Consider the following 11,640-nt stretch of genomic DNA (forward strand, 5'->3'; position numbering starts at 1 on the left):
AAAAGCCTTCTTTAGTCTTATAGATTCACCACTGCAGTCTCTGCCTGAGTACCACCTGGTGTTCTCTGTGTGAGGTGTGTCTTCACCTCATCCTTTCTCCCTCTTCGCCTGTTTTTTTTTTAATTTTTTAAGATTTTATTTATTTATTCATAACGATGCAGAGAGAGAGAGGCAGAGACACAGGCAGAGGGAGAAGCAGGCTCCATGCAGAGAGCCTGATGTGGGACTCAATCCCGGGACTCCAGGATCATGCCCTGGGCTGCAGGCGGCGCTAAACCGCTCCGCCACTGGGGCTGCCCTCACCTGTTTTCATAAGGGCGCCAGTCACACTGGGTTGAAGCCCACTCTATTCCAGTATGACCACACCTTAACTGATTACATCTGTGATGATTCTCCTTCCAAATAAATTCACATTCAGAAGTACTGGGAGTTAGGACTTCAACATATCCTTTGGGGGGACACAATTCAATGCCTAACACACAACAAATCTCAAGCAGGATCAAAATGAATAAATCCACACATAGACATATTATATTGAGACTGTAGGGGCGCCTGGGTGGCTCAGTGGTAGAGCGCCTGCCTTCGGCTCAAGTCATGATCCCAGGGTCCTGGGATGGAGGCCCCATAGGGAGCCTCCTTCTCCCTCTGCATATGTCTCCACCTCTCTCTTTGTGTCTCTCATGAATAAATAAATAAAGTAAAAAAAAAAAAAAAAACCTGTAGGATACTAAGGACAAAGATTTGGAGAGAGAAGAAGAAGGGAGAAAATGTTGAGAATCAGGAAAACTAACTTCTCACAAGCACCACAGGAATCCAGAAGGGAGAGGAACCTATCTTTAAATGCTGCAAGAGGGACACCTGGCTGGCTCAGTGGGTAGAGCAGGCAACTCTTGACCTTGGGGTTGTAAAGGTTGAGCCTCACGTTTGGTGTAGAGATTATTTAAAAATAAAATCCTAAAAAAAATAAATAAAATAAAATAAAATAAAATAAAATAAAATAAAAAATAAAAATAAAATCCTTATTAAAGGGCCTGGGTGATGCAGTCAGTCAAGCACTTAAGCGTCTGACTTCTGGTTTCAGCTCTGGTGGTGATCTTAGGGTCTGGGGATCGAGCCCCATGTCAGTCTCCACACTCAGCACTGAGTTGGTTTGAGATTCTCTGTCTCTGCCCTTCCCCCTACTTGCACTCTCTCTCTTTTTCTCTCAAATAAAATAAGTTTTAAAATTAAAAATAAAATAAATAAAATAAAATCCTTAAAATGCTGCAGGAAAGCAACTGTCAATCTGGAATAACAAAATCTCTTAAAAATGAGGGCGAGAGGTATACCTGGGTGGCTCAGTGGTTGAGCTGTCTAGAATCAAAATCTGAGATCCAGTGCCCTTTCCCAGAACTCAACTGTGTGGTCAGAAGGTGAAGATTTCCTTATAGCTGAGGATATTTTTTAAAAAATGAAACACTCATTGTGAAACTAATTAGATTAAGAACTATTCTAAAATGTATTTTGAGGGGCTCCTGGCTGGCTCAGTCAGATGAGCATGCAACTCTTAATCTCAGGGTCATGAGTTCATGCCCCATGTGGGGTGTAAAGATTACCTATATAAATAAAAACCTTTAAAAAATAAAATAAAGTGTATTTTGAGCAGCGGCAACAATATTAATGTAAGTTTGTAACATTATGAACAAGATACTTCCTTTACTATGAAAAATACAAACACAAAAAGCAGATATTTATAAAATACATATGTATTTATGTACGTATATATTGTTGATACAAAATGAACAAAGCTTTCAGAATCTCTAAAAGAAAGAAAGAGGTTTATTTGAGCCCAAGGGAGGACAGTTGCCCAGGATACACAATCTTCACAAATAAGGGAGTGCTCCAGGGAAGAAACATTTGGTGTAAGGTTATACCAGATTTTTTACAGAAGACGTTACAAATCAGACAAAAGACATTTCAGAAAGTTATAGACTTGTTTGTCTTAAGCTTTATGTGTAAGGCTGCATGACTTCAGTCTCATGGGAATTTAAGGGGGTTTTATTCCTTAAGTCTGAAATGGGTTGGGTTTTTTTTTTTTAAGATTTATTTATGTATTTTAGAGAGAGAGAGAGCCCACAGCGGGGGATGAGGGGTAAGGAGTGGGCGGAGGAAGAGAAGCAGACTCCCTCTGAGTTGGAAGCCGGATGTGGGACTTGACCCCATGGCCGCTGAGATCATGAGATCATGACCTGAGCTGAAATCAAGAGTCAGATCCTCCACCAACTGAGCCACCCAGGTGCCCCCAAAATGTTTTGGGGTGGAGTTTTTGTTTGTTTGTTTGGTTTGGTTATTTGTCAGCAAAGCAGATGTATAAGGTACGCTCAGGACAGAAATAGAGCCCATGCTTTGAAATCTGGTCAGGTCATTCCGAACCTTGCTTCTCTGAGGCCCCAGGCATAGGGCCCACAAACATTAAAAGGACTGAGTCAGGGCAGTCCCAGTGGCGCAGCGGTTTAGCGCCGCCTGCAGCCCAGGGCGTGATCCTGGAGGCCCGGAATCGAGTCCCACGTCAGGCTCTCTGCATGGAGCTTGTTTCTCCCTCTGCCTGTGTGTGTCTGCGCCTCTCTCTCTCTCTCTCTCTCTCTCTCTCTCTGTGTGTCTCTATGAATAAATAAATAAAAATCTAAAAAAAAAAATTAAAAAAAAAAAAAAGGACTGAGTCAGGGCAGCCCTGGTGGCTCAGCAGTTTAGCGCCTTCAGTCCAGGGTGCGATCCTGGAGATCCGGGATCGAGTCCCATATCGGGCTCCCTGCATGAAGCCTGCTTCTCCCTCTCTCTGTCTCTGTCTCTGTGTGTGTGTGTGTCTCTATGAATAAATAAATTTTTAAAAATCTTTTTTAAAAAAAGGACTGAATCTGAGCTAAATATGTATTACTTTTTTAAAATTTTTATTTATTTATTCATGAGAAACACAGAAAGAGAGAGGCAGAGACACAGGCAGAGGGAGAAGCAGGCTCCCACAAGATCCCCATGTGGGACTCATCCTGAACTCATCATGCCCTGAGCCAAAGGCAGGTGCTCAACTGCTGAGCCACCCAAGGGTCCCAAGATTTTCTATACACTTTCAACATTGAAGGCTATAGGGAATCAATTTAGTGCCAGTAGACGTACTAACAGAACAGTAGAGCGTAGGGACGCCTGGGTGACTCAGGTCATGATCCTTGGGGTCCTAGGATCGAGTCCTGCATTGGGCTCCCTCCAGGGAACCTGCTTCTCTCTCTGCCTATGTCTCTGCCTCTCTCTCTCTGTGTCTCTCATGAATAAATAAATAAAATCTTAAAAAAAAAAAGAAAAGGACAGTAGAGTGTAAACTGGGAAAAGAATGAACTATTAGATAAATGATGCTGGAACAGTCTACCCATATGCAATTCAGATAAAATTGGATCCTTATGTCATACATAAAAATTAATCTGCCATGGAGACAGGATAGTCAGAGGCAACGATATGAAGAAAGACTCAGAGTCTCACTGAATTTTAAAAAATTTTTTAAAAAGATTCTATTTATTTATTCATGAGAATACACAGAGAGGAGAAAGAGAGACAGAGAGGCAGAGACACAGGCAGAGGGAGAAGCAGGGCTCCATGCAAGGAGCCTGCCGTGGGACTCAATCCCGGGTCTCCGGGATCACGCCCTGGGCTGTAGGTGGCACTAAACCACTGAGCCACCAGGGCTGCCCTCTCACTGAATTTTAATCTGCGGGACAGGGGAACCAAGAACACTCGGAGTTGGATCCCAAGGCTTTGCCTCCTCCCGATTTTATTAAGAGATCTAGCATGTTAGCTATAGAAATGATTAATTTTGGGAAACAGAAAAACATGTTTACTTCAAAGGGTAAAGGAATAGACTATTAGTTCAAGGAGAGGGAATGGAGTTGGGCAGGGGGTGGGGGTGACTGGGTGACGGGCACTGAGAGGGGCACTTGACGGGATGAGCACTGGGTGTTATTCTATATGTTGGCAAATTGAACACCAATAAAAAATAAATTTATTTAAAAAAACAAAAACAAAAGGAGAGGGAGTGGAGGAGCTCTATCTGGAGAACAACGTGGTCAAGAATCAGTGTGCGCACCCAGGAGCTCATGTATCCCTAGTGTGCCGAGGACTAGGAGATTCAATTCTCAGATAAGTTCCACAGCTGGCTCCGCACATTAATCCAAGTGGATTAAATATCTACATGTGAAAAACTTTCAGTAGAAACTACAGAATATTTTTATGACCTTGAGGGTAGGGGCAGACTTCTTAAGTAAGACACAAAATGCCCAGGTTGCTGAGTCCTGGGATCGAATCCCGCATCCGGCTCCCTGCGGGGATCCTGCTTCTCCTTCGGCTTATTTCTCTGCCTCACTCTGTGTCCCTCATGAATAAATAAAATCTTAAAAAAAAAAAAAAAAGTCAACATACAGCATAGGAGAAGATATTTGCAGATGGCATATCTGATAAAGGGTTAGTATCCAAAATCTATAAAGAACCTATCAAGATAACTAAGATAACTCAACACTCAAAAAACAATCCAGTTAAGAAATGGGCAGAAGACATGAATAGACATTTTCCCAAAGAAAACATCTAGATGGCTAACAGATACAGGAAAAGATGTTCAACGTCACTCATCATCAGGTAAATGCAAATCAAAACCTGTCAGAGTGGCTAAAATTAACACAGGAAATAACAGATGTGGAGAAGAATGTGGAGAAAGGAAAACCTCTTGCACCATTCGTTGGTGGCAATGCAAACTGGCACAGCCATTCTGGAGGTCAGTATGGACAGTCCTCAAAAAGTTAAAAATAGAACTACCCAATGATCCAGCAATTGCGCTACCAGGTATTTACCCAAAGGATACAAAAATAGGGATCCCTGGGTGGCGCAGCGGTTTGGCGCCTGCCTTTGGCCCGGGGCACGATCCTGGAGACCCGGGATCAAATCCCACGTCGGGCTCCCAGTGCATGGAGCCTGCTTCTCCCTCTGCCTGTGTCTCTGCCTCTCTCTCTCTCTCTCTCTGTGACTATCATAAATAAATAAAAGTTAAAAAAAATTTAAAAAAAAAAAAAAAAAAAAAAAAAAAAAAAAAAGGATACAAAAATACAGATTCTGGGACGCCTGGGTGGCTCAGAGGTTGAGCGTCTGCCTTTGGCTCAGGGTATGATTCTGGAGTCGCAGGATCGAGTCCCGCATGGGGCTTCCTGCATGGAGCCGGCTTCTCCCTCTGCCTGTGTCTCTGCCTCTGTCTCTGTGTCTCTCATAAATAAATAAAATCTTAAAAAGAAATACAGATTCAAAAGGATACATGTACCCCAATGCTTATAGCAGCATTATCAACAGTAGTGAAACTATGGAAAAAGTCCAACTGTCTCCACAGACTGATGAATGGATAAAGAAGATACGAGGGATAGATAGATAGATAGATATCAGATATATATATATATATATCTCCAAGTTGGGTGTAGAGATTACTTAATAAAATCTGTAATAAATAAAATTTATTTATTTATTTAAAAAATAAATTTTTTTTTAAGTAATCTGTACACCCAACACAGGGCTCAAACTCACAACCCCAATGTTCAAGAGTCGCACTCTCCCAACTGAGCCAGCCAGGTGCCCCCCCGAAAAATTTTAAAAAACATATAAAAATTTCTGCCAATTGAAACCAGGGATACAAGCCCTCAGCAGGCCCCACAATTAGATATATGGCTCCTAGCTACCTTTGATCAGAGTAAGTAGCCCTTAGTTACAGTTTAAAGAAACCTGTAAAGTTGCCTCAGGAAATAACATAAAGTTGCCTCTGAGAAATGTGTGGGATGCTCTTCTACCTGAGGTGACAAACGTAACGCACCGCATGTGCAAAAAATAGTAATTGTTTGCAGCTTAGTAATAGTCACAGGATGTGGAACTTCTGCTTTTGTACTCTAAATATGACTGACGCAATCTGGCAAGAATGTTTCCAGTCCCAGGCTCCTGAACCTGAGGACCACCTCACCACAGTTACACCAAAACCAGATGAGGTGACGCCAGGAGTGACAAAACAATTAAGGAAAGAAATATTACAGCTGCCCTAATCCCTAACTGAATGACCTCAAGATCCTTATTGTGAATTTTCACCCTTTTATTTTTTTTTTTAAGGATTTTATTTCTTTATTCATGAGAGACACAAAGAGGCAGAGACATAGGCAGAGGGAGAAGCAGGCTCCCCAAGGAGCCTGATGGGAGACTCGATCCCAGGACCCCGGGATCATGCCCTGAGCGGAAGGCAGACGCTCAACCACCGAGCCACCCAGGCGTCCCAATTTTTGCCCTTTTAAAGCCCCCACTCGGCTGCACCTGGCTGGCTCAGTCAGTAGAGCAGGCAACTCTTGATCTCAAGGGGGTGAGTTCTGGGCTGCACCCTGAGCATGGTGCCCATTTTAAAATAAATACTTAAAAAAAATATGGGATCCCTGGGTGGCGCAGCGGTTTGGCGCCTGCCTTTGGCCCAGGGCGCGATCCTGGAGATCCGGGATCGAATCCCACGTCAGGCTCCCGGTGCATGGAGCCTGCTTCTCCCTCTGCCTGTGTCTCTGCCTCTCTCTCTCTCACTGTGTGCCTATCATGAATAAATAAAAATTAAGAAAAAAAAAAAAAAGTTTAAAAAAAATAAAAATAAATACTTAAAAAAAAAAAAAAAAGAAAAGGAAAGAGAACCCTCTGCTTGTAAACCCTCAGGGAGTTGGGGGTCTTTAGAGCCTTAGCTCCCTGTTCTCCGGGTTAGCAATAATCCAATAAACAGCTTTTTTAATTCGTTTCTTGCAAACCCTCGGTGGGGCCCTTGCTGGCTTTGGTGCTCGTTGGGTGGATGAACTCTCCTTCCGTTAGGTTATGCAGTCACTAAGAAAAAAAAGCACGACTCAATAGAAAAATGGACTAAAGATATGAATAGGCAGTTCACAGATGGTGACAACCAAGTGGCAAAAACACACAAAAGGAACCCAAAACTGGGGTGCCTGGGTGGCTCAGCTGGTTAAGTGTCTGCCTTCGGCTCAGGTCATGATCCCAGGGTCCTGGGATCGAGCCTCACATCAGGCTCCTTGCTCAGTGCAGAGTCTGCTTCTCCCTCTCCCTCTGTTGTTCGCCCTGCTTGTGCTCTCTGGCTCTTTCTCCTTCTCTCTCAAATAAATAAATAAAATCTTAAAAAAAAAAGAACCCAAAACTTATTAAACATAGAAAAATGAAAATTAAAGTTATAATCAATTATTAATATCACTCCACACCACACCCGTTAGGTTAGTATATTTAAGATATGTTCAGGGTCTTGTGATAGCAAGAGCTTTGAAATATTCTAAATGCTCATGAGCAAGAAATGAGAACATGGTGCAGAGTGAAAATGAGCAGATTTGAAGCTGTGCCCCTTGAGGTTAATGAGGTTGAGATGAATGGCAAATTTCTTTTTGACGATGATTTTTCATTTATTTATTTTTTTATTATTTTTTTTAATTGGAGTTCGATTTCCCAACATATAACCTAACACCCAGTGCTCATCCCGTCAAGGGTAACGGCAAATTTCAATTTGATTTGATTTTTAAGTAACCTCCACATCCAACGTGGGGCTAGAACGCAAAACCCTGAGATCAAGGGTCATCTGCGGTGCCAGCTGAGCCAGCCAGGCTGCCCTGAGACTAGTAGAAAACTTAAAGCTTGTTTTTCAGAGACCTGCTTCTCTCTGGTCAGCCTGTGAGCAAGCAAGGCCCTGCAGTCTTCACCCGGCCTGAGAACTCATTCAGTTACACCTGCTCTCAGAAGATGCCCACCGCCCTCTCCTTGACCTATAGGTGACCATCCGGTGTCAGAGGCCTCATTTGGCCTCATTCTAATGTCAAGTCTCCACCCCAAGGTGGTGTCATCTAGGTTGGCTCAATGGGCAGCTCCCTCCTTCCTCATGAAGTCACACATTCCCCCGCCCTTTTCATTAATATATGTGTGACTCCAACCCCCGTGATTATAGAACCGTGTTCTCAACTCAGGCGCGGAGACAGATTTTTGAACCAGCCTCCTGTCCCCTCGCTTGGCCGCATTGCAACAAAGCTTTTTCTCTGCAAAAGCCTGGTGCTACGGTGTCTGGCTTTCCGTTGCACGCCAGCAAATAAGCTCTTTCCGGCTCAGTAACAAATTTGGCGACGGCAAAGGGGCTCTAAATCCAACTGGACACCGTTGCCGGTGGCTCTTTTGCCCCGTGTGGGGGACTGGGTTCCGAACTCTCTCTGCACGGGCGGAATCAACCTTCGGTGCTTTCTTTGGGGCAGAGAAACTTGTTTGGGGTTCGGAAGACATCCTTTGGGTGAGTAATCATGGCACAGATGACTTACTGCTGGTAATTGGGTTCCGACCTCAGCGGAAAGGGCTTGGGTGGGGAATTTCCCTTTGGGGGAAAGGAAAACAGGGCTTACACTCCTAGAGGTTCTCTTGGCTCTTTGGATTTCTTGGGAAACTTGTCTGTGCAAGAGTGACTCTGTGTGACCCGCTGAGAATTACTGCAAATACCAAGCTAGAATGGGAAATGAGCATTCCATCCCAAAGTGTAGCCCCTTGGGCTGCGTCCTTCGGGACTGGGCAGTGCTCACCAATAAACGCATGACAAAGAAAAAGATGATATCTTTCTGTAATACTGCCTGGCCACAATATTCCCTGGATTCGGGAGAACGGTGGCCCAAGAATGGTTCCTTAAATTACAATACTATCTTGCAGTTGGATTTATTTTGCAAAAAGGAAGAAAAACGGCTGGAGATCGAATATGTACAAGCGTTTATGTTATTATACCAGCGTAAGGATATTCAGAGAAAATGTAATATTTCGGCGCAAGGGGCGAGTCCCCAGAATGAGGCCATTTCACCCGGGTCTGATGATAAGACAGAGGATTCCTTGTCCACCCGGTTAAGCACCGCTACTCCCCCTCCGTCTCCACTGGGAGGTGCCAGGGCCGCCGTCCCGCCACGGTCGGCACCTCGGGCCCCCACTCCGTCCACTTCCCCTCCGGATCCCGCAGGCCGGCTACTGGTCTCTCCCTCTCAGACCTGCCAGGTGACCCCGCGGGACGAGGGGGGCACCCAGCCTCAGGCAGGGAGATTCCCCGGCATACAGTGGCCGATCGGCGGAGTTTACGGGACCCGGCAGCTGCCCGGTGTCATCTTTGTCCGCCCCCCGTTATCCACCTCCGACCTGCTTAGTTGGAAAGTCCACATGCCGACGTACCGAGATGACCCCATTAAAATGGAGAGTCTTTTTGCCTCTATTTTTGCTCTCCATCATCCCACTTGGGCAGATATTCAAATCCTCCTAAATGTCTTCCTCACGTCCGAGGAACGCAGCGTGGTCCTAAAACAGGCTCGCGCCGAAGCTGAGAAGATGCGCGAGCAGGTCCCTAACAGCCCGGTGCGCGCGCTCGCAGACGTGGCCGTACCCGCCGCCGACCCGAGGTGGAGCCCTGCTGACCGCGGGGACAGGGACCAGCTGGAGCATTACCGCCGCTGCATCCTTCGGGGCCTGAGGAACGGAGTCCCGAAACACAGAAGCTTCGATAAAGTTCTGCAGGTCAGACAGAGGCCTGACGAGGACCCCTTTGACTACTTGGAACGGTTGTTTAAGGCCTATCGGCAGGGCGCGAACATAGACCCGCAGGCTCCAGAGCACCTACCCTTGGTGAACGCCAGCTTCGTGAGGCAAGCTGCCCCTGACATTCAAAGGAAATTGCAAAGGCTGCGCGGGGCTTTAGGAATGCCCACCCTGCACCTGGCGGAGCTTGCTTCCGAGGTTTTCCGAAACCGAGACAAGGTCCGGGAGAAGGAGGCGCGGCGCAGGATGCGGCAGCAGGCAGCCTTGCTGGCCGACGCGGTGAGGCAGGCGCGGCCCGCACCTCACCGGGCTCCGCCCCAGCCTGGGGCCCATCCCCAGGGAAGACACCCGAGGCCCTCAAACTCCAGATCCAGAGGCCACCCCAATGTAGGGCCACACCAATGTGCCTATTGTAAACGACAGGGACACTGGAAAAAGGAGTGCCCCTCTCTGAATAAGTAATGTGAAGGTGACTCGGCCAAACTTCCAGATGCCCCACGCCTCTTCCCTCCCCCATCATGCCCGCAAGAACTATCCAGAATTAGGGGGCCCAGGGACTCCTAACAGCCCTACGGCCTTCATTGAAATTTCCCACGTGGAACCCTGGGTCATCTTATTGGTGAAAAAGACCCTGAACAGGGACGCCTGGGTGGCTTAGTGGTTGAATGCCTTCGGCTCAGGGCATGATCCTGAGATCCAGGATAGTGTCCCACTTTGGGTTCCTTGTAGGAAGCCTGCTTCTCCCTCTGCCTGTGTCTCTGCCTCTCTCTCTCTCTCTCTCTGTCTCTCATTAATAAATTTTAAAAAATCTTAAAAATTTAATCAATTAAAAAAAAAGACACTGAACAGATTTCTTGGTAGACACTGGTGCTACCTACTAAGTACTGAATACCAGGAGCGCCTGGGTAGCTCAGTTGGTTACTGTCTGCCTTCCGCTGAGGTCATGATCTCAAGGTTCAGGGGTTTCCCCCTCTTTTGTGGATCTTTCTGCCCCAGCGGGGAGTCTACTTCTCCCTCTCCCTCTGCCCCTTCCCCCTCCCCTTCCGCGTGTGCTTGCGCTCTCTCTCAAATAAATAAAATCCTAAGTACTGAATATCAAAATGACTAGGTTGATGTCAGAAAATATGATGGTGACAGGCGTCTCAGGAGAATCGCTACAAAAAGCCTTTTCTCCAAACCCTTGAATGTCAAAAGGGGAAACCTCAAGCATAGTTTTCTCTATATGCCTGAATGTTCAACAGCACTGCTGGATACTGTTTGTTTTCAGATCCCACTGAAAACAAATCCACTAGCCGCCTGCAGAGGCCCTTGGACTGACACAAAGGAAGGTCACTGCTAGGATTCTGGCCTATGAACAAGCAAGGCCTTTTTAGGGTCCAAGGACAGGCTGCCCCCAAATATGCTACTTTGTCAAATTGAGTATTTTAAATAAAGGTTACATAAGAAGGACTCCCAGACCCTCCTCTGTTCCCCTGGAAATAAATCTTCCATGTGAAAAGTGCTTGTACTAAGAGGTAAAAAGAAGGGGCAGCCCGGGTGGCTCAGCGGTTTAGCACCTGCCTTCAGCCCAGGGCCTGATCCTGGAGACTGGGGATCAAGTCCCATGTCGGGCTCCCTCCATGGAGCCTACTTCTCCCTCTGCCTGTGTCTCTCATGAATAAATAAATAAATAAATAAATAAATAAATAAATAAACAAATAAATAAAATCTTTAAAAAAAAAAGAGGTAGGACATTTTTATCACCAGAGATAGAGATTTATTTATTTATTAGGGAGAGACCTCCCTAGAGAGAGCACAAGCAGGGGGAGACAGAGGCAGTGGCAGAGATGAGAGGGAGAAGCAGGCTCCCCACTGAGCAGGCTGGATCCCGGGATCATGATCTGAACCAAATCGAAGCCCAGTGCTTAACCAGTGCTTAACCGATTGAGCCATCCAGGTGCCCAAGATAGAGACATTAAAGCCAAGAAAGCTATAAAAATAAATCTTAGTACCTTGTGCTAACCTACTACCTCAGCACAAATTCAGCTT

At 45.9% G+C, this 11,640-nt stretch overlaps 2 protein-coding genes across 2 annotated transcripts in view; one reads left to right on the forward strand and one right to left on the reverse strand.

The window, feature by feature from the left end:
• The window catches only part of LOC112676932 (glutathione S-transferase theta-2B-like), a 32,536-nt gene extending 22,690 nt beyond the window's left edge, over nt 1–9,846 (reverse strand). Inside the window, exon 1 of the mRNA XM_049101797.1 lies at nt 9,695–9,846. Coding sequence (XP_048957754.1) covers nt 9,695–9,737 — 43 coding nt within the window. The 5' untranslated portion in view covers nt 9,738–9,846. The remainder of the gene's footprint in view (nt 1–9,694) is intronic.
• LOC118352327 (uncharacterized) lies at nt 7,933–11,314 on the forward strand. The gene is made up of 2 exons (XM_035706179.2): nt 7,933–8,341; nt 8,749–11,314. Exon 2 carries the CDS (start codon nt 8,809–8,811, stop codon nt 10,072–10,074), a length of 1,266 nt encoding a protein of 421 aa, XP_035562072.1. The 5' UTR covers nt 7,933–8,341; nt 8,749–8,808; the 3' UTR covers nt 10,075–11,314.
• Nucleotides 11,315–11,640: the final 326 nt, after the last annotated feature.

This window comes from Canis lupus, chromosome 26 (genome assembly GCF_003254725.2).
Source record: "Canis lupus dingo isolate Sandy chromosome 26, ASM325472v2, whole genome shotgun sequence".
NCBI classification, from domain to species: Eukaryota; Metazoa; Chordata; class Mammalia; order Carnivora; family Canidae; genus Canis; species Canis lupus.

Excerpts from the sequence above, each read along its gene's own strand:
- LOC118352327 (XM_035706179.2), top strand. The coding sequence starts at position 8,809 with ATGTTATTATACCAGCGTAAGGATATTCAGAGAAAATGTAATATTTCG.